The following is an 18,934-nucleotide window of genomic DNA, read 5'->3' as shown; positions in this document are numbered from 1 at the left end:
TTCATCATATGTTTTTGTCTCCAGACCCTTAATCATATTAGTTGCCCTTCTTTGCACTTTTTCCAAAGTCTCAACATCTTTTTTGTAATGTGGTGACCAAAACTGAATGTCGTATTCCAGGTGTGGTCTTACTAAGGATTTATAAATTGGTACTAATACTTCACATGATTTTGATTCTATGCCTTTGTTTATGCAACCAAGGATTGCATTAGATTTTTTTGGCTGTGGCCGCACACTGCTGGCTCATGTTTAATAATTGTACACTAAGATTCCAAGGTCCCTCTCACAGTCACTGTTTTTGAGCCAGGTTTTACCTACCGTATTTTTCGGAGTATAAGACGCACCTTAGTATATAAGACACACCTTAGTTTTGAGGAGGAAAATAAGAAAAAAGCTGATTGGTGGGTGGATCGGCTTCCCGGAATACCCCCAACCAGCTGTTTCAAGGTGAATTTTAGCAACAGATTCATTGGTTGTGAGCTCTGTACCTTGTTTTTTTTCTGCCTCTGAAACTTCTGAAACTCTGTTTCAGAAAAAAACTTTTTTTTCTGCCTCTGAAAGCCTCCGAAACAGAGCTTCAGAAAAAAGGCTTGTTTTCCTGAAGCTTCTTTCAGAGGCTTTTTTTCTGAAGCTTCTTTCAGAGGCTTTTATTCTGAAGGACTATCTGTACTCTGTTCAATCTCCTTTCTTTGGTATTGATATGTAGATTAACCTCTTCCGATCTGTTGGTTATTGTGTCATTCTCCAGATTTGTTAGCATAGTTTGCTTAGAACCTTTACTGATTCTTCTTTTGTTGCTTGCCATATTATTTTAGATAAAAGCCTTTCAGAGGCTTTTTTTCTGAAGCTTCTTTCAGAGGCTTCTTTAAGCCTCTGAAATCTCCGTTTGCAAGGCTGGGCGGGGCTACATTCGGAGTATAAGATGCACCCAGATTTTCACCCTCTTTTTTGGGGGGGGAAAAGGTGTGTCTTATACTCCGAAAAATACAGTAATCTGTACTTGTACCTTTGGTTTTTTCTTCTTAGGTGTAAAACCTTGTTTTTCTCCACATTAAATTTCATGTTGTTGCATAGGATAGAGCCCATTGTTCTTTTCTTTTACTGTACTATTATAGCATGGAAGAAATGTTCCTCTAAGCAGAGTCAGTTGATGGGTAAGAAAGTTAGAAGTCTATTTCTTCCATGCTCAGCTGAAATGCTGCAGAAAAGGCTGGCAAGCAAATGGTTCTTTCTCTTCCGAGCACCCTCCACTTGGCCATAATGCCTAGGAAAGATGAACAAGAAACAGAATTTGGAAGATCAGTTCTTTTTCATTTGCATCGTTGTCTTCAAAAAGAGAAAAGGAGACGGAGTCATTGGCGCCAATCTTCTCTGCAGGCAAATAAGGCTTGTCATTTCCTCTGCTCATCTGCTGCTTCATTTCCAGCATGGCATCCATATGTTCACAGACACTTATCTCAGAACTTGTAAGACTCCAGCTCCAAATTTCATTTTTAAATAATGTTTTGAATTAGAAAACAAAAGGAAAGGAACAAAAATGGGAGATCAGCCGGCTGCAAATCAAAGCACCAGCCTGCAACATAATCTGCATTCCAAGGATACTTCTGGGTCCCAAATACATCCCAATTTCCAGAGAATTCTTGGAAAATGAAATGGCACAAGATTCCAAGAAAGTGCTTTCTTTGGAAGGGATCCCACTTGTCTACAAAAAAGACAAAAGGAAGTGGAACAGGTAAACAGCAATCTGGGAAACTAAAGATGATAAGGATCCAGGGGTGAAATTCAGCCGGTTCTATCCGGCTCAGGCGAACAGGTAGCGGCGGCTGGGGAAGGCTCCGCCCACTCACGCGGATGTCATGATGTCACTTTTTTGTGATGATGTTAAGGAAGTAAGGGAAGGTAAGGATCCCTTTGCCAGTACAGAGATAAAATAGATAGGGAAAAGATGGGAGAAAATAATCAGAAAAATAGAAACCCAGATGATGCCTAGGTAAAAGGAGAAAGGGGAGGGGGGAGGTAAAAGGGAAAAAGTGAGATTATTATAAAAATGTACACAAATTATGAAATAGATATAAATGTTAATCAAATAACAAATTGAAATGAGAATAGAGATAAATAGAAAATCGGGGCAGCTCGACTACCATTACAGATTGAACTGAAAAGGGAAACAACAAGAGAGAGGGGAAGGAGTAGAGAGAGAAGAAGGGAGAAGAGAGGAGAGGGAGAGAAAGAAGAAAGGGAAAAGGAGAGGAAGAAAAGAGAGGGGAAAGAGGAGCAGGAGAGAAGGTTAGAAGGGGGAAGAAGAGAGGAGTGGGGGAAGGGAAGGGGAAGTAGGAAAGAGAAGGAGAGGAAGAACGAAGAAAGTAGGAGGAGATAGAGGAAGGAAGAGAAGGGGAGGAGAAGAAGAAAGGTTGTGGCAAAATAAAAAAGGGTAAATGGTAAAAGAGCGCTTCAAGGTACTGGTTACCACCTTTAAAGCCTCCATGGCATCGGACCTGGGTATTTGCGGGACCGCCTTCTGCCGCCAATAGCCTCCCACCGGCCAGTACGCTCCCACAGAGAGGGATTCCTCAGGGTGCCGTCAGCTAGGCTGTGTCAGATGGTGACCCCCAGTGGGAGGGCCTTCTCTGTGGCAGCACCTGCCCTCTGGAACGATTTGCCCCCGGAGATACGGAGGATATCAGATCTCCGGGCTTTTCGCCGCGCCCTAAAAACTTTTCTCTTCCATCAAGCAGGGCTGGCGTCAAAACCCCCCCCCCGTTTTTGAGATATTAGATTTTTAATTGTTTAATGGGTTTTAGTCGTAAGGTTCTTAATTTTTGGCCAAAGGGTATAATTCTTTTAAATTTTTAAATTTTGTATTGGATGTTTTTTACTTGGCTGTGCACCGCCCTGAGTCCACCAGGAGAAGGGCAGTATAAAAATTTAAATAAAATAAATAAATAAATAAAAGAGCAGCCCCAAATAAGTAAAAATTAAAAATGAAAGTTAAAAGATAAGATGAATGAAAAATGGTGGATAAATGACTGTACATGTAAATATGTTTATGAGAAATAAAAATAAAAACTTTTTGAAAAAAAAAAAAACTTTTGCCTTCTAGAGTAGTGCAAAATTGTGATCCAGTCCAGCATAGAGACACCACTGTACTTATCTTTAAGGAGTAATTCACAGATACAGTCAGTTTGGGCTAGTGGTTAAGAGATTCGGCTAGAATTCAGGAAACCATAATTTTCCAGACCTGCCTCAGGCACAAAGCCATCTTGGGTCAATCAGTCTCTCCCAGCCCTAGGAAGGAGGCCAGGGCAAACCACTTATAAAATCTTGCCAAGAAAACTTCAAGACCAAGTCTAGACAGTTGCCAAGAGTCAAGACTGACCTGAAGGTGCCAAAAACAAATAAACCAAACAACAACAACAATAAAAACAGTTGGCATGCTCATACAACATCTGAATCAGCTTTCCTGCTTTGGATCTGAATACTATAGGCTTTTTATGACTTAGCGTGGATAAAGATGGCAGACACTCTTTGCTTACGCCATACTTTCAAGATTCCAAATCTTCCTACCAGCCCACAAAGGTGGAGGATTTTTGCTTTACTTCTTTGCATGTTCTGTTTCTTGGGTGATGCAATGAAAAAAATGAAGCTGAGCTATCTAGATGTATTAGCAAAACAGAGCCACCCTTTTTGCTTGTTTGCTCACCTTTGGTCAATGATTGGTATGGTGGAAAGAATATTTGGGATCAATTGCAGCATTATATAAATCAGTGAGGCAAATTGTATTGATTTGCAAACTGCAAAACTCACATATTTTAACTATTGATTCATGGAACACAGCACAACTGCCTTTGTTGATAGGCCAATAGTATGGTATATCTCAGAACAAAACCTCACCCTCTATTCTTTTAGTCTTTTGTGCAAGCTATTTGTCTTCTCTAGCCCTCTCTCCTATCAGCATTAATAGCAGTTGTGACCATAAAACAGATTTTTGTTGTGAGTGTATTTATTTGGAGAAGGTTACAATCCACAAGCACAATAATAAAACCAAGTAAAATAATTAATATATTTGTCAGAAAGGTACTGTAAAACATATTTTATTTATATTTCTACCTTTATTATTTTGATAATTCAAGGCAGCTAACATACTTAATACCCCTTTCTCCTCCTATTTTCCCCACAACAACCCTCTGAGGTGAGTTGGACTGAAAGAGTGACTGGCTCAAAGTCACCCAGCCGGTTTACATGCCTAAAGTGGGACTAGAACTCACAGTCTCCCAGTTTCTAGCCTGATGCTTTAACCACTACACCAAACTGGCATATTAATAGTAAATAATAATGATAATAATGATAATGATAATGATAATGATAATGATAATAATAATAATAATAATAATAATAATAATAACCACCTAACCCCAAATGCAGACTCTGCAAAGAAGCAGATGAAATCATTGATCATAAACTGAGCGGTTGCAAGACAATAGCTGAGACTGATTACAAACAACGTCATAACACAGTCACTCAGATGGTCCACTGGAACTTGTGTCACAACTAGCAAGAGCCTTGGTAGTACAGGGGTTTAAGGCACCCTGTTATTAAGCTGGTTATTAAGACCAGCTGCCTGCAATTACTGCAGGGTTCGAATCTCTCCAAGGCTCAAGGTTGACTCAGCCTTCCATCCTTTCTAAGGTAGGTGAAATGAGGACCCAGTTGTGGGGGCAATAAGCTGACTTTGTATAAATATACAAAAAGGATGAAGGCTATTGCTGAGCACATTGTAAGCCGCCCTGAGTCTTCGGAGAAGGGCGGCATATAAATCAAATTTAAAAAAAAAAAAAAACTACCACCTGCTTGTAGCAAAGAACTGGTGGGATCATAAGCCTGAAAAAGTGGTCGAAAATGAGCATGCAAAACTACTGTGGGACTTCCGAATACAGATTGACAAAGTTTTGGAACACAATCACGATTGTGGAGAAGAAAAAGGTGTGGATCATTGACATTGCCATACCTGGTGACAGCAGAATCAACGAGAAACAACTTGAAGAAGTCACCAGATACCAGGACTTGAGAATCGAACTGCAGAGACTCTGGCATAAACCAATGCAGGTGGTCCTAGTGGTACTCGGCACACTGGGGGCTGTGCCTAAAGACCTAGGCAAGCACTTAAAAACAATTGGCGCTGACAAGATCACCATTGGTCAGCTGCAGAAGGCCACCTTACTGGGATCTGGTCGCATAATCCGCCGATACATCACACAGTCCTAAACGCTTGGGAAGTGTTCGACTAGTGATTTGGGATACGAAATCCAGCATGGTTATCTCATTTGCTGTGTATACTGTCAACAACAACAACAACAACAATAATAATAACTAGTAAACTTCATAGTAATGAAGAAGAAATATTAGATATCCCTTAAAATATGAGTGTGAAGTCTCAGAAGTAAAAGAAGACCAAAGAATGAGTATCACAACAGAGAAGACCCTCAATTCTCCATATATGCAGAGATGCATCTTCACAATGCCCTGTATATATATATTAATGCTATTTAAACATCATTACTAGATCTTTCACATTTACCTGTTAAGCTTTAGGTAGCCCATACAGTTGTAGAGGAACAGTGACAAGTGCTCTTTAAAGGGTGCTCTGCATAAAATTTGCAGCCACGTTGAGTATTACCAGCAATTTCCCAGTTGTCTTCAAAGCAAATCTCCATAGGACACATGGCTGTTGTCAAAACTGGAGCTTAGAGGACCGTAGCTAAGTTATTTCTGTGAAAGAAAGAACGTGGCCAGCTAACTATAATAACAAAATGTATATTGTGATGCCACAATGCAACTTCATACCTTTTGTACCTGTTGCAGGCAAGTGCCTAAGGGGCAGTTTGCATTACAATAGCAATAGCACTTAGACTTATACACCACTTCACAGTGCTTTTACAGCCTTCTCTAAGCGGTTTACAGACTCAGCCTATTGCCCCCAGCAATCTGGGTCCTCATTTTACCCACCTCGGAAAGATGGAAGGCTGAGTCAACCTTGAGCCTGGTGAGATTTCAACTGCTGAACAAGAGTTATCATGGATTTTCTCCCAGGCAGGGTATGACAAGATGGCACCCCCAATCATGGTGTGGTTGAATCTTGAGGGCTGCTTTCAGGCAGCATAAACCCAATCCCAATAAACCACTTGAACAATAGGGCAGGCTTGAAAGGGGGATAAATTGCGAATAGGATGGCAACGCTCCTTTTTTTTTTTTTTTTTTTTTGCCTCTAAGCATAACGATCCTCCTAGCCAAGGCGCTAAAATGATGGCGGCAAGATAAAGGAGGCTGTCGCTTTCTCTAGATCGCGCACGTTTTCATTCCCCGAGGGAAAAAAATGCCTCCTTCTCGTATGTCCCCCCGTCCCCCCCACCCCCGGTGGCACCAGAAGGGAGAAGAGCCTGCTGTTGATTCTCGGTTGGCCTGACCCTCCCCAGGAGGAGATCCAGAGTTAGGGTTCGTCTCCAGGCCCCCGTTGCGCCCTAGGCGCGCGTTCAGCCTTCGGCGGAGTTTTAGGTAGACGGAAGACGCGCTCGGAAGTGGCAAAGGGAGACGGCGGGGAGGCAAGCTGCGCTTCCCCGGACTGGCGCTTTTCCAGCCGAGCCCCTTCAGCGGCCGCCGAGAGGATTTGGCATAATAAGTCGTCTCCGCACGTGCCTGCGCCATCCACCCGTGGGCGTGGCGCAGCGTGGCGCGTAAAAACTCTCTCTAGCAAAGCGAGGGCTGGAGACGAGCAAAGCGGCTGGGCTTCCAGGAGCCGGCAGAAGGAGGAGGGGCTGCTGCTTAACCGGCTGAGCCAAGCGAGCGAGCGAGCGAGCAAGCAAGCGAGCGGTTTCCTTGGCAGGCACCGAGTATGGCTTCGTCGCAAGGCAAGGCTGAGTTGAAATTCGCCGACTGGATGGCAAGTTTGCCCGAAAGCATCCACAGCGTGCCGCTGGCAAACCTGGCCATCCCAGGTAAGAACCGGAGTCGTTGGGGAAAGACAGGGAGGGGGGCATTGATTTTTTTTTTTATTTTTTTTTTTTGTTGGATGTTTTGCTTGGTTTCATTGGTGGGAAGCTGCGAGACGGTTGAGTCTTGAACGCGCCGGGAATAGCTCCTCTGCCTTCTCGGAAAGGTGACATTGGACGCCGTCTCCGTGCAGCGCCTGCTATCTGATGGGGATTGATAAATGAACGTGATGGCGGACTGGGGATCATGACATACCTCCCCGTTTTGTAACGACGATCTGTCTGTACGAGACATCCCGAGCTTCGGCTTCAGCTTAGGTAGATGGCCACGAGATCTAAATAGGAGTCGTATCGCTATCCATGGTGCTGAAATATTCCCCGCTCTCCGAGACCCAGCTTGTATTCAGAGAACAAGAGAAGAAAGTTACGGCTCATGGAACCATATATTTTTAGCCGTCTTTTCCGGACTTTTAGACTGCATAGATAGATCGATATCTCTATAACACCCTGGAAGGGTCCCACAAAGTGATGTGCGTGGTGAAATCACTTTGGTTTGTCCACACATTGTATGTTTTCTTTTTGATTCATTAATACACTTCCCTACTATTCTGTAAGATAGCAACTGTAATTCAGATAAGATTTGGGTTTTTTGTTTTTTTTTTGCCCTGAACCGGACACATCAGTATGCACACACCACATCCTACCCCATCACTCTGTTTACCACACTGGGGAAGTTGTGTATTTGAACCAGCAGACAGTTAATACTATGCCCCTGACACGTGAAGTTAAGATGAAAATCTAACCATTCTGCTATGAAGTTGGCGGGTTCACACATTTGCTTGCTGCTGCAGTGACTGAGTAATGGATGTGCATGTTAAAAAGGTATATTCATGTAGGGAGACAAGCAGTTCAATTCGGTGCTGAAATATAACTGGTTGGCAAAAGCTTTTGAGATTGCTACTGCTGACGTACCATAAAACATGAAAAATCTGCTAGTATTCAAAATAGGCACTGCTGTCATTTCAAAATTACCTACCTCCACAAAACCTGTAAGAAATAACCATGGTGGGACAGGGAGCTTTGAATAGCAAAATCTTATTTCTCCTTTGAAGGTCTTGAGGGAAGTTTGTCTAATTGTTATCTTACCTGGCAAGATTGTTGTGGAGGTAGATTATTATAAATTTTGTTATGTTCTTGGAGAATGCAATTATTGACATGATTGTGCTGTGAGCATTTTTCTTCACAAAAAAAAGTCAGCTTCCAAAAATAGTAAATTTTCTTAACACACACAGACATGAAGAAAAGGATGTGGTTATTCATCTGAATAATTGAGACTTTGTTGTTGTTGAGTTTGTTTCATTGTTCTTTCTTGCTCATCAATACCTTCTAAAATCTCCTGGTTTATATCACCTTGAGTTTTTTCTATGAATATCTAGTATACTGTATACAGGTCTGGATCCCAACCACTTCAGCTTTATATCTGCATAAATAATAAATCATTGTGGTATACCTTTTAAGCTGCCTTTATGAAAATCTCTACGTGTTAGGTGCATATTAGATCCAAATGCCCAGTGTACAACATTTGTAATAATACCGGAGGATGAAAAAGGAATTTAAAGAATGCATATGTGTGAGGGGGGGGGGTTAAGTAAGTTTCAGCCTTGTGTTCTATATGATCTGGAAAAAGGATGTATTTTTAAATTTTAGTAGACTTTAGGCTAAAAACAATGCTTACTTATTTGGTGTAATCAATAAAACAATATAGACCAGCTAGAAGGAAGTTGTACCTAATTATGAAAACAGATGATACTTCAAATATTTCCATGCATTTTTGCTACTTGTACTTAGTAAAGGCAAAAAGAAGACAAAACAGAGGTAAAATTAGAGGGTTTCTGGGGGATGGATATATTCTAATATGTTCTCTTAATGAATACCTGATTTGAAAAGGAATTTGTTTGCAAAAAGCATTTTGACAAAAGGGGGAGGGTGAGAGAGAAACCTTTTATATTCTGTAGTACAAAGGAATTTTCTGTTAATTGCTAATTGAAATCTAATATATGCTAATTGAAATCTAGTGCATGCAAATAGGTTAATTGCTCTGACATAGAAAGTGGATAGCTTACTGATTGGTGATGTGTTTATTTGGCTAGTTAAATTTAAAAACAAAACACAATTATTTGTCTCTCTTTTATGCCCCCCTCCCATCACAATAAGTTTTTTTTTGTTTTTTTTAAAAATCATCTTAAGCACTATAGTTAGATAACCTTTCTTGATTACTGAGTAATTCAGGTGCCAGGACTACAGTGAGGAGTAAGTTTGTGGTACAGCATGAATGGCATTTAACAATAGACGATGAGACCATCTGTGGGTGGTTGGCATTTAATCTTGCTGTTGAACACACTCCAGACATGTCATAGCTCAGTTGTAATGCACCTGCTTTGCATGCTAAATATCTCAGTTTTGTTCCTTGATGTCTCTAGGTATTGCTGGGAAAAGCTGTAGCTGAAGAAATCGACAGCTTAGCCCATGCTGAGGAGCTAGGCTTGATATTGAAATTGGGAGCCCATTGCGAGTCCTTTCAGAGTAGATTGCTCTGGACAAGAAACAGGTGGAAATAATACATGAGAATACTCTTAATTTTTAATGATAACTGCAAAATATAGCTTGAATCTGAGAAAGACTCATGTTGTTTCCTTTGATGGTTCTACTAGGCTCTGACCTCCTAATTATAAGGTGTATGTATGCTCATGGGAAGTATCGTAACTGGAAGACATTGGCTATACTAGTGAATATTTTTATAACTCTGCTGCCTTTTGGGGGGGTTCTCTGTGCAAGACAAGAAGTGTTAGTTTGAAAATCCTCCCCCCCCCAAATCAAAGGCCAATTGTGCCATTGTCTGGAACTGGTTGCATGCACTTCCTTCTTTCCTTCAGTTTTTTCTGACTTCATCCTCTAAACATGTTGCACCATAGTACACCTCTTATCAGAGAGGCTCTTGGACCATGTGAGTCAGAGATCTTAAAACTTGGCAGCTTTATGACTTGTGGACTTCAACTCTGGGAGTTGAAGTCCACAAGTCTTAAAGCTGCCAAGTTTTAAGACCTCTGGTGTAAGTGATCTGAAAGCAGAGTTGAGAAAAGTGACTTTGTTCCAAAGTCACCCTTGGGATTTCATTCCTAAACACTAATTTGAATTGACCTTGGCAATATCGATAACACCTTTGGTTCTCTTTCATTGAGAGTAGCAAAAGATAATTCCCTTTTTCTTATGGCAGTTGCAAGCATTCTGAGGTCCCCAGGGTGTGTGTGTCAAACTGAGGTTATTAAAAGCAGGAGGAGACCTGAGAAAAAGAGCTTGATGTATCAATGCACTCTTCCTATACTTACAGGTACAGGTAGAGTGCATTGTACCTGTAAGTTCAGGTACGTACTTGGAGTAAGTTCCTATGATTGTGAGTGGATTACTTCTACTAAACATTTATGGAACTATACTGAAAGAATCTTCTGCCAGACCATGACAAACGTACACAATTTTGGGTTGATTTAAATCTTAAATCTTCTGAATTTAAACATGATAACTAAACTGGACCCAACAATTGCATAGTTAATTATTTAAAACTTTATTCTATCTATGAATTTGGGAAATTATAGTCCCAACGTATTTGAAGAGCACCCAGAGGGCATCTTTTAAAAAGTTGTGTTATTGATATTTATGTTTGATTATTAAAGTAGATCCCAGGGTTTTTCCAACTGCTTTGTAAAACTCTTACCTACCGTACTTTTGTCAGCAACAACAACCCTATGAAAGAGGTTCAGCTGATTGGCCCAAAGTCACCAAGAGAACTTCCATATTTTTGAGAGTCTGGATCTCAACCATTCTGACTCCAGTATGTAACCAGTACACAGTCCTCGACTTGTGACCGGTTGCTTATTGACTGACCAAACTTATGATTGAACCTCCCTAAAGGTATTTATGATCCAATTCTGACCCAGTTCTGATGGCCAGTTCCCACAGTCACATGATCGCATTTTGAGCGCTCGGCAACTGGCCCACATTTATGGCCTTTTGCAACATCCTGCTGTCACATGCAATTTATGACATTTTTGCTGAAAATCAACATTTATGTCTGGTTTCTGGCAAAAATGGTCATGGGTTTGCTTAATGACTACCGCATTCACTTAACAGTCACCGCAAAAGTTGTAAAATCAGGTCAGTTCCCATGGTTTACCCTTTTTATTTCCATTACGACTTATGACCATAATTGCTAGGCTCAATTACAGTTGTAAGTTTAGGATGACCTCTACTTAAATTGTGATGTTCATGTGTGTGTGTGTGTGTGTGTGTGTGTGTGTGTGTAGATTGTTTTCATTAAATATCTTTCTAACTTTCCCCTGCATATATTTCAATTGATCAATTAATATACTGATCACTTTTAGCTGTAAATTTAGAGAGAATATTCCCTTCAAGAAAGCATATTAAAATGATGCTGAAGTTGGCTACTTATTCCCAGTTTTGCTTTCATGAACAATTTTTGAGGAGATTCAATGAATCCATACACACACACATACACACACAAACAGAGAGAGAGAGAGAGAGGGAGAGAGAGAGTGTGTGTTCATATAATGCTGAGTCTAATATTAAGCATAGTTTTAGCCCCCTATCGTATCTTGATGATTAGTTACTCTGTCCTTTAAGATAAGTCTTCTAATGAAAATAATAATTTTTTGTGCAAATTCGGTAGTGTGCAAATCAGCCTTTCTGTCTGTTTCCCCCCACCCCTGCAAGTGTTGCCCTCTAACTTCTAAAATTCCCAGTCTTTGGCTATGCTGGAAATTCTTGGATTTAATGTCCCATAACATTTAGAAAGTGTTGAGTTAGGGAAGGTAGGTATGTTCTATAAGACTGGAAAATTGCTTAGTGGTTTACTTCTTGTTGCAGACCAAGAGTACACATCTACCTATACAGACATAAAGTCTGACATATTGTTTGATTATTATTTGTGTGTGTGTGTGTGTACGTTTGAGTTGTTATTGATTTCTGAACACTGCTTGGACAAGTTCCTGCATGCCTGTAGAGATTCTCAGTCATCCAGGTCATAGTTTATCTTAAAGATGCTTTTTCAAAAGGCAATTGGATTGTTTTTTCCTGAGGAAGAAGAAGATGACAGTTTGCTTCTCATCTTGGAGGAGAAGTGAAATGTCTTCTTGGATGATCCAGCTTCTTGGATGAGAAGCAAAACATCTCCTTTTTCCTCAGGGAAAAAAAAACAGTCCAGTTGTCTTTTGAAAAAGCACCTTTGAGACAAGCACTGACAAGATTTTCAGATTTTCTGCCCTTGCCTGCTTTCTAGGGCTGAGAGAAAGGGACTGGCCCAAGATCATCAGCTGGCCTTAAGCCTAAAATGGACTAGAAATTAGTCTCCTGCTTTCTAGCCCAGAGTCTTAACCAATATCCCAATGTGACATTCTCTCTCCATTTGATAGATCCTTGTAAATCAGCGTGCAACCTGAGAAATGTACCCTATTCCTCATCTTAGTTTCTTTCTGCACAACATACTTCATGGGGTTACTGTGAGAGCTATGCCTTGATTGGTTTAGTGGTGAACTCTAAATTATTTTACTACCGGTTCTGTTGCCGTGGCTTGGTGGGCATGGCTTGGTGGGCATTGCAGGGGAAGGATACTGCAAAATCTCCATTCCCACCCCACTCCAGGGAAGGATACTGCAAAATCCCCATTCCCACCCCACTCTGGGACCAGCCAGAGATGGTATTTGCCGGTTCTCTGAACTACTCAAAATTTCCGCTGCCGGTTCTCCAGAACCTGTCAGAACCTGCTGGATTTCACCCCTACCTTGATTTTATTTTGTTCATTTTAAAATTTTATATTTTTATTGAAGTAGATAACAACTGCACTTAAGTGTATCTGTGCAAGTTACACAGAATACAGAAAGATCTCTGCCAGTTTAGGAACTTCCATGTGTATTGCTTTAGATTTCTGATCATACCTGTTTAACATGGCCAATACAGCAGTCTCAAATACATGGGTTGAGCGATCCACCTTGACTGGGGATGGTAGGAATTGTATAGTCTGCTCATATTGTGAGGAAATTGGATAATCTTGTGATCCAGTGTGCTATCTAATCTTATTAATGCTTTCTCGTTATACTTTTTTTTCTTTTAACACATTTAATATAGTGATCATTCATAGAGTATAGAGAGCAAAGAGGATGGCCTTGAGGGAGAGAGGGGAGATCTGTTGCCATAGCAATGAGGAGGAAAACATCGCTTAAGCTCAAACAATGAAGGTATGTGTAAACATCTCAGAGAGACACTCTCCCCACTCCCTAATTCACCTGAGTATAAGAGAGGGAAGAGGTGAAACATAATCAGGATTGAAAATTCGATTACTAAAGTCAATCTCAATAAAAGTAGCTTTAATCTTAAAATGAGATGGATTTCTTGGTCTGATCTACATCTTAGAGATGAAATCAGACCAAGACCCATCAGACTATATTTACAAAGGGTGCAATTATAGTCTAGTCATAGTTGAAACTCAACAAAATTAAGTATTTTTAGATAGTCTTCTCTTTGTTAACATATGGCTGCTTGTGGCTCATGAATTAATTAGGGCATCTTTTGGAAACTTCACACACATACTCCATTTTTATTTTACTCAGTACTGGTTATTAAGAGCTGCGGTAGTGCAGTGGTTAGAATGCAGCACTGCAGGCTACTTCTGACTGCCGGCTGCCTGCAATTTGGAAGTTCGATTCTCACCAGGCTCAAGATTGACTCAGCCTTCCATCCTTCTGAGGTGGGTAAAATGTGGACCCAGATTGTTGGGAGCAATAGGCCTACCCTGTAAACTGCTTAGAGAGGGCTGTAAAGCACTGTGAAGGTGTATATAAGTCTAAGTGCTATAGCTATTAGCAGTTTAGCAGCATTGTATACTGCTCCAGGATAATAACTCTGATGATAAACCTAGCATTAATAGATTAATATGGCAATCCAGATCTGCCAGACCAATTCACCCCAATCGTGGATAAATTCTTTTATAGCTTGTTCTTATTCATCTTCACCGAAATCAATATATTCCTGTGGCAGATGTTAAATTTGTTGTTACATTGGGAACGATGTTGCTCTCAAGACTTACATAGCAAGAATTGAATTCTAGTTTTGGATATTATCTGCCTCTGTTGTTACAAGAAGAATAATGTGCATAGGACAAGTTATCTCTACGGCACTAATGGATTTCTCTTGACTGATTCAATATTTAAGATGTTTCAGGGAAATAAAATACAGTTGGTTCCTGATAATTCACTGCAGTTATGAATACTGCTTGTTCTTTGGCCTTGGAATTAAAATGAGGACATGGCTTTTAGCAGCAGTGATTAGCAGTGCACCAAAGCTTATATTTATCCAATCCACACTCTAAAGGTAGATTGCACCTAGCAAGGGGTAGTCTGGATGTCTCAAAATTGTAATAGATTTATCGTTAAAGAATAAGATATAAAACTCATAAGTGAGTTTTTTCTTTATTTTGCACCATCCTCCCTTCCCTGTAAAATCATCAAATTTACTGCAACTAAAATGTAACTGCTTTGCTGAATATACAAAGGGATATTTTGAGATGATGTCCGGATTGAATAATGGGTTGGCAAAATTACAGAGGGAGATGAAATGCTGAGGACATGGACAATGGTTATTATCTACTGATAATGCACATATGCAAACAGTTGTTGTCTATGATGTTAGTATTCCTGCACTACAGAAGCTGATGAACACAAATATTACATGAAAAAAATCCAGTTTTTGATCAAGTCCCAAGAGAAAGAGCTGAAACATTTGACAGCTTGATCTAAGAGTAGCCACTTTAAAATCCTGGAAGACTGAAATTTGGTTTTTGAATACAGATCAGGGGTGAAATGCTATTGGTTCAGCCCGGTTCAGCCAAACCGGTAGCAATGGCAGTAGGTGGTTCGGAGAACTGGTAGTGACAGCAGTGGAGGCTCCTCCCACCCGCCGGTCGTCGTTACTTCCTGGTTTTAACCAGGAAGTAACTTTTTACCCTCTGTGCGTGCGAAGAAGGGTATGCGCATGCACAGAGAGTGTGCACATGTGCACGGGCCGTCTGTGCACTTCTGAACCAGTAGGGAAGATAAGTAGATTTCACCCCGATACAGATTGTCCTTGATTTACAACCATTAATTTTGTGATGATTTGAAGTTACAACGGCACCGAAAAAAATGACCTATGACTGTTTTTAATATTTACGACCATTGCAGCATCCGCATGGTCACATGATCAAAATTTGGACCCTTGGCAACTGTTTCATATTTATAAGAGATGCAGTGTCCCAGGATCACTGGGTGGCAGCCTTCTGACAAGCAAAATCAATGGGAAAGCTAAATTCACTTAACAACTGTGTTACTAACTAAACAACAGCAGTGATTCACTTAAACAATTGTGGCAAGAAAAGTCATAAAATGGGGCAAAACTCACCTCACAACTATCTTGCTTGGCAACAGAAAGTTTGGTATCAATTGTGGTCGTAAGTCTAGGACTACTTGTATTGCTTGTTTTGCTGTCAAATAAGTGACCATTTATTTCAAACTTCCAGATAAGAGAATTTTGACCTAAAGAATTTTCAGCATGGCTGTTATGTCTGGAAATTTCTGGGAATCAAATTTTACACATTGGGAGCAGACAACTTGTCATTAGAACTGGCTTGCTTGTCTTACATAAAATTCAGGGGTGGACCTCTGTGCCTGTATGAGTGACACATGTTGACTAAGTAACCAAAATTGGGCTTCTCCTACAGGAGGTGATGGCATCCCATTGTTAGCAGGCATCACCCTGAAGAATGGGAGTGGTAGCTTCTGAGAAGAAAGCACTTCACCGTTCATCCCCAATGTAGTGGAGTAGTGATTTGAGGTGGGGGGGCATTTTTTGGCATGTTGAGTGGTGAGGTTAAGAATGAAAATATGATTAGGAATCCTTCTTCTGCTCTGATGCTCACCCTTAATATAAAGATGTAAACTTAATGTCAATAAATAAACAAAACAAGACAAAAATCAACCTTGTCCCAGTAATATAACTTCTCTTCTAGATCAGAGGTGGGTTTCAGCAGGTTCTGACCAGTTCTGGAGAACCGGTAGCGGAAATTTTGAGTAGTTCGGAGAACCGGTAGTAAAAATTCTGACTGTCCCCACCCCCTTCTAATCTCTGTCTCCCGAGTCCCAGCTGATCAGGAGGAAATGGGGATTTTGCAGTAACCTTCCCCTGGATTGGGGAGGGAATAGACATTTTATAGTATCCTTCCCCCGCCATGCCCATCAAGCCAAGACCTCCAAGCCATGCCACACCCACCAAGCCACGCCCACAGAACCGGTAGTAAAAAAAAATTGAAACCCACCACAGTTCTAGATGTTCAGAAATTGCTCTCTCTAAATCTTTCCACATTGCTGATCAAAACAGGCAAGACGGTCACCAAAAAGAAAGATGTAGGATCTTGCAAAGTTAGTATTCTTTACAACTTTGTACATTCAAAGAATATGAGGTGAGAGTAGGGGATTGTTTGCAGGATGTCCAGTTGACCATTCAGGGCAGCATAGAGGATTTAAGTATCAGACTACAATAGTAAGACCAAGATTCAAGTCTTGACTGAATTGCAGGGCCCATAGAATTGTATTAGTTCCTCTCGCTCAGTCCTATTTACCTCAAAGGGTTGTTTCTGTGGAGATGAAATGAAAGAAAACCCAGTCCGTGAACTCCAGAGGAAAAGCAGGCTACAAATGAAATATATAAATAAAAAGATCTGCTGCCATCGGTATCTCTTCTTCGAATGGATGGAGATGACTAGGAAAGAAATACCACTCTGAACATGCTACACTCATCAGTCCTGCAGTTTAATGTGGGTTGGTTAAAGTTTAACATGTTTCAGAAACTTGAAATATAGCAAACTTTTCTAACTGGTATCCACAGTTGGGCTTATGAATCACATCAATGCAAAGTATTAACAAGATTAGTTCAGAGTACTAGCTGCAGTTCTGTCTAATGCTCAGCAATCCAACAACAGTCCTTCTTTACAAGGGAGATAAATAGGTTCAGGGGTACCTATTTCTAGATATGTGTAATTGGGGCTGTTACCATTCAAAAGAAAGGTTTTTTTCCAGCTGACTCTCTGCTGTCCTTAGTATCTAATTCAGAGGTCTTCAAATTTGGCAGCTTTAAGACTTGTGGACTTCAACTCCCAGAATTGAAAAACCAGCTATGCTGGCTGGAGAATTCTGGGAGTTGAAGTCCACAAGTCTTAAAACTGCCAAGTTTGAAGACCTCTGATGATCTAATTGCAAAGTCTTTTAAAAGCCTTGAGAAATATGATCCATTTTCATAATATGAAAACATCGAGTCCAGCCTGCCTCCTTAGAACATTGCCACCCCATTACTGCCTCGTATAGTTCGATATGTAAGTCAGAATTTATATCCACACAAACAAGCTTTGCGTTTCTTGATTGAAACATTGTGCTCACTTATTTAGGAATGGCTTAGGTCCGGGGTATTTGCAGGACCATCTCCTACCCGCCTCCCACCGTCCTGTTCGAACTCACAGGGCTGCCCTCCTCAGGGTACCATCGGCCAGACAATGTCAGCTGGTGACATCCAGGGTAGAGCATTCTCCGTGGGCACTCCTTTCCTCTGGAACGAGTTACCCACCGAGCTTCGGACAGCGCCTGATCTCCGCTCCTTCTGTCGGGACTTAAAGACCTGGCTGTTTCAACAAATGGGTTGACTTTGATCCTTGGGTTTTTCTTATTTTGATGGTCGTTGTTTTAAATGTAACACCTCTTCTACGCGAGCTGCACTGGCTTCCGGTGGCCTTCCAAGTGTGCTTCAAGGTGTTGGTTCTTACCTTTAAAGTGCTCCATGGCTTAGGACCTGAGTACTTACGAGACCACCTACTGCAACCAATAACCTCCCACCAACCAATACGCTCTCATAGAGTAGGCCTACTCATAGTACCATCATTAAAACAATGTCGTCTAGTAGTTCCAAGGGAGAGAGCCTTCTCTGTGGGGGCACCCACTCTTTGGAACAAAATACCCCCTGGAATACGAATAATCCCAGATCTTCACACTTTCTGACGTGCCCTGAAGACCTTTCTGTTTCAACAAGCAGGGCTAGCATAAACATCTAAATTCTATGCCAAGGTCTTAGCAGATACACCAAGTTGACTCAATTTATTATTTACTGTTTATAAAAAAAAAAAAATTATATGTATATGAAATCTTAATCTGTTCACCGCCCTGAGTCCTTCGGGAGAAGAGCAGTATAGAAATTCAATAAATAAATAAATAAATAAATAAATAAATAAATAAATAAATAAATAAACTGGGTTTTAATCTTTTTGATCTTTTATTATTGTATGTTTTTAACTTGTGTTCGCCGCCCTGAGTCCTTAGGGAGAAGGGCGGCATATAAATTTTTGGTAAAATAAATAAAATAAAATAAATAAATTCACTTAACCCAATTTATAACTGAACTAATAAACCCATACATATGTGTTTGGAATGAAATGTTTACACATTTTTTTCCAAGTCATTTTGTATAGGCTTCCTTCCACATCAGATATGGGTTTGAATTCGGGGAGATGAAATACTAAGAAGATGAAGAATGACTGCCAAGGAATTACACATACAATTTTCCATAAGACTTCAGGGTAAGATTTTGTTGCAGGCTGTGCAAACCCTATGTATGAGCTCGTTTTTATTCCTGCTTTCCTTCGGGAAGCAAAAATTAGTGAAAGCTCTAGCTCTAATCAGTCATCACAATTATTTTGTGAAGTAGAACAGGGAAGAGAATATGACTGGAGTGAGCAATATGGTTGAAGGGGACAAATACCCCTTTAATCTAACAGGCTGTTTTCTAGGAATTATGGCTTGAAATTATAT

General features: G+C 40.6%; 1 protein-coding gene across 1 annotated transcript in view; it reads left to right on the top strand.

Moving 5' to 3' along the window:
• The first annotated feature begins 6,520 nt into the window (after positions 1-6,520).
• Positions 6,521-18,934, top strand: part of PLCXD3 (phosphatidylinositol specific phospholipase C X domain containing 3) — a 105,930-nt gene continuing 93,516 nt past the window's right edge. Inside the window, exon 1 of the mRNA XM_034440805.3 lies at positions 6,521-6,989. Within this exon, the coding sequence (XP_034296696.1) occupies positions 6,887-6,989 (103 nt within the window). The 5' untranslated portion in view covers positions 6,521-6,886. The remainder of the gene's footprint in view (positions 6,990-18,934) is intronic.

The sequence above is a fragment of the Pantherophis guttatus genome, chromosome 2 (assembly GCF_059756535.1).
Source record: "Pantherophis guttatus breed Tessera chromosome 2, ASM5975653v1, whole genome shotgun sequence".
In the NCBI taxonomy this organism is placed as follows: Eukaryota; Metazoa; Chordata; class Lepidosauria; order Squamata; family Colubridae; genus Pantherophis; species Pantherophis guttatus.
This window is presented reverse-complemented; position numbering and strand designations above follow the sequence as displayed.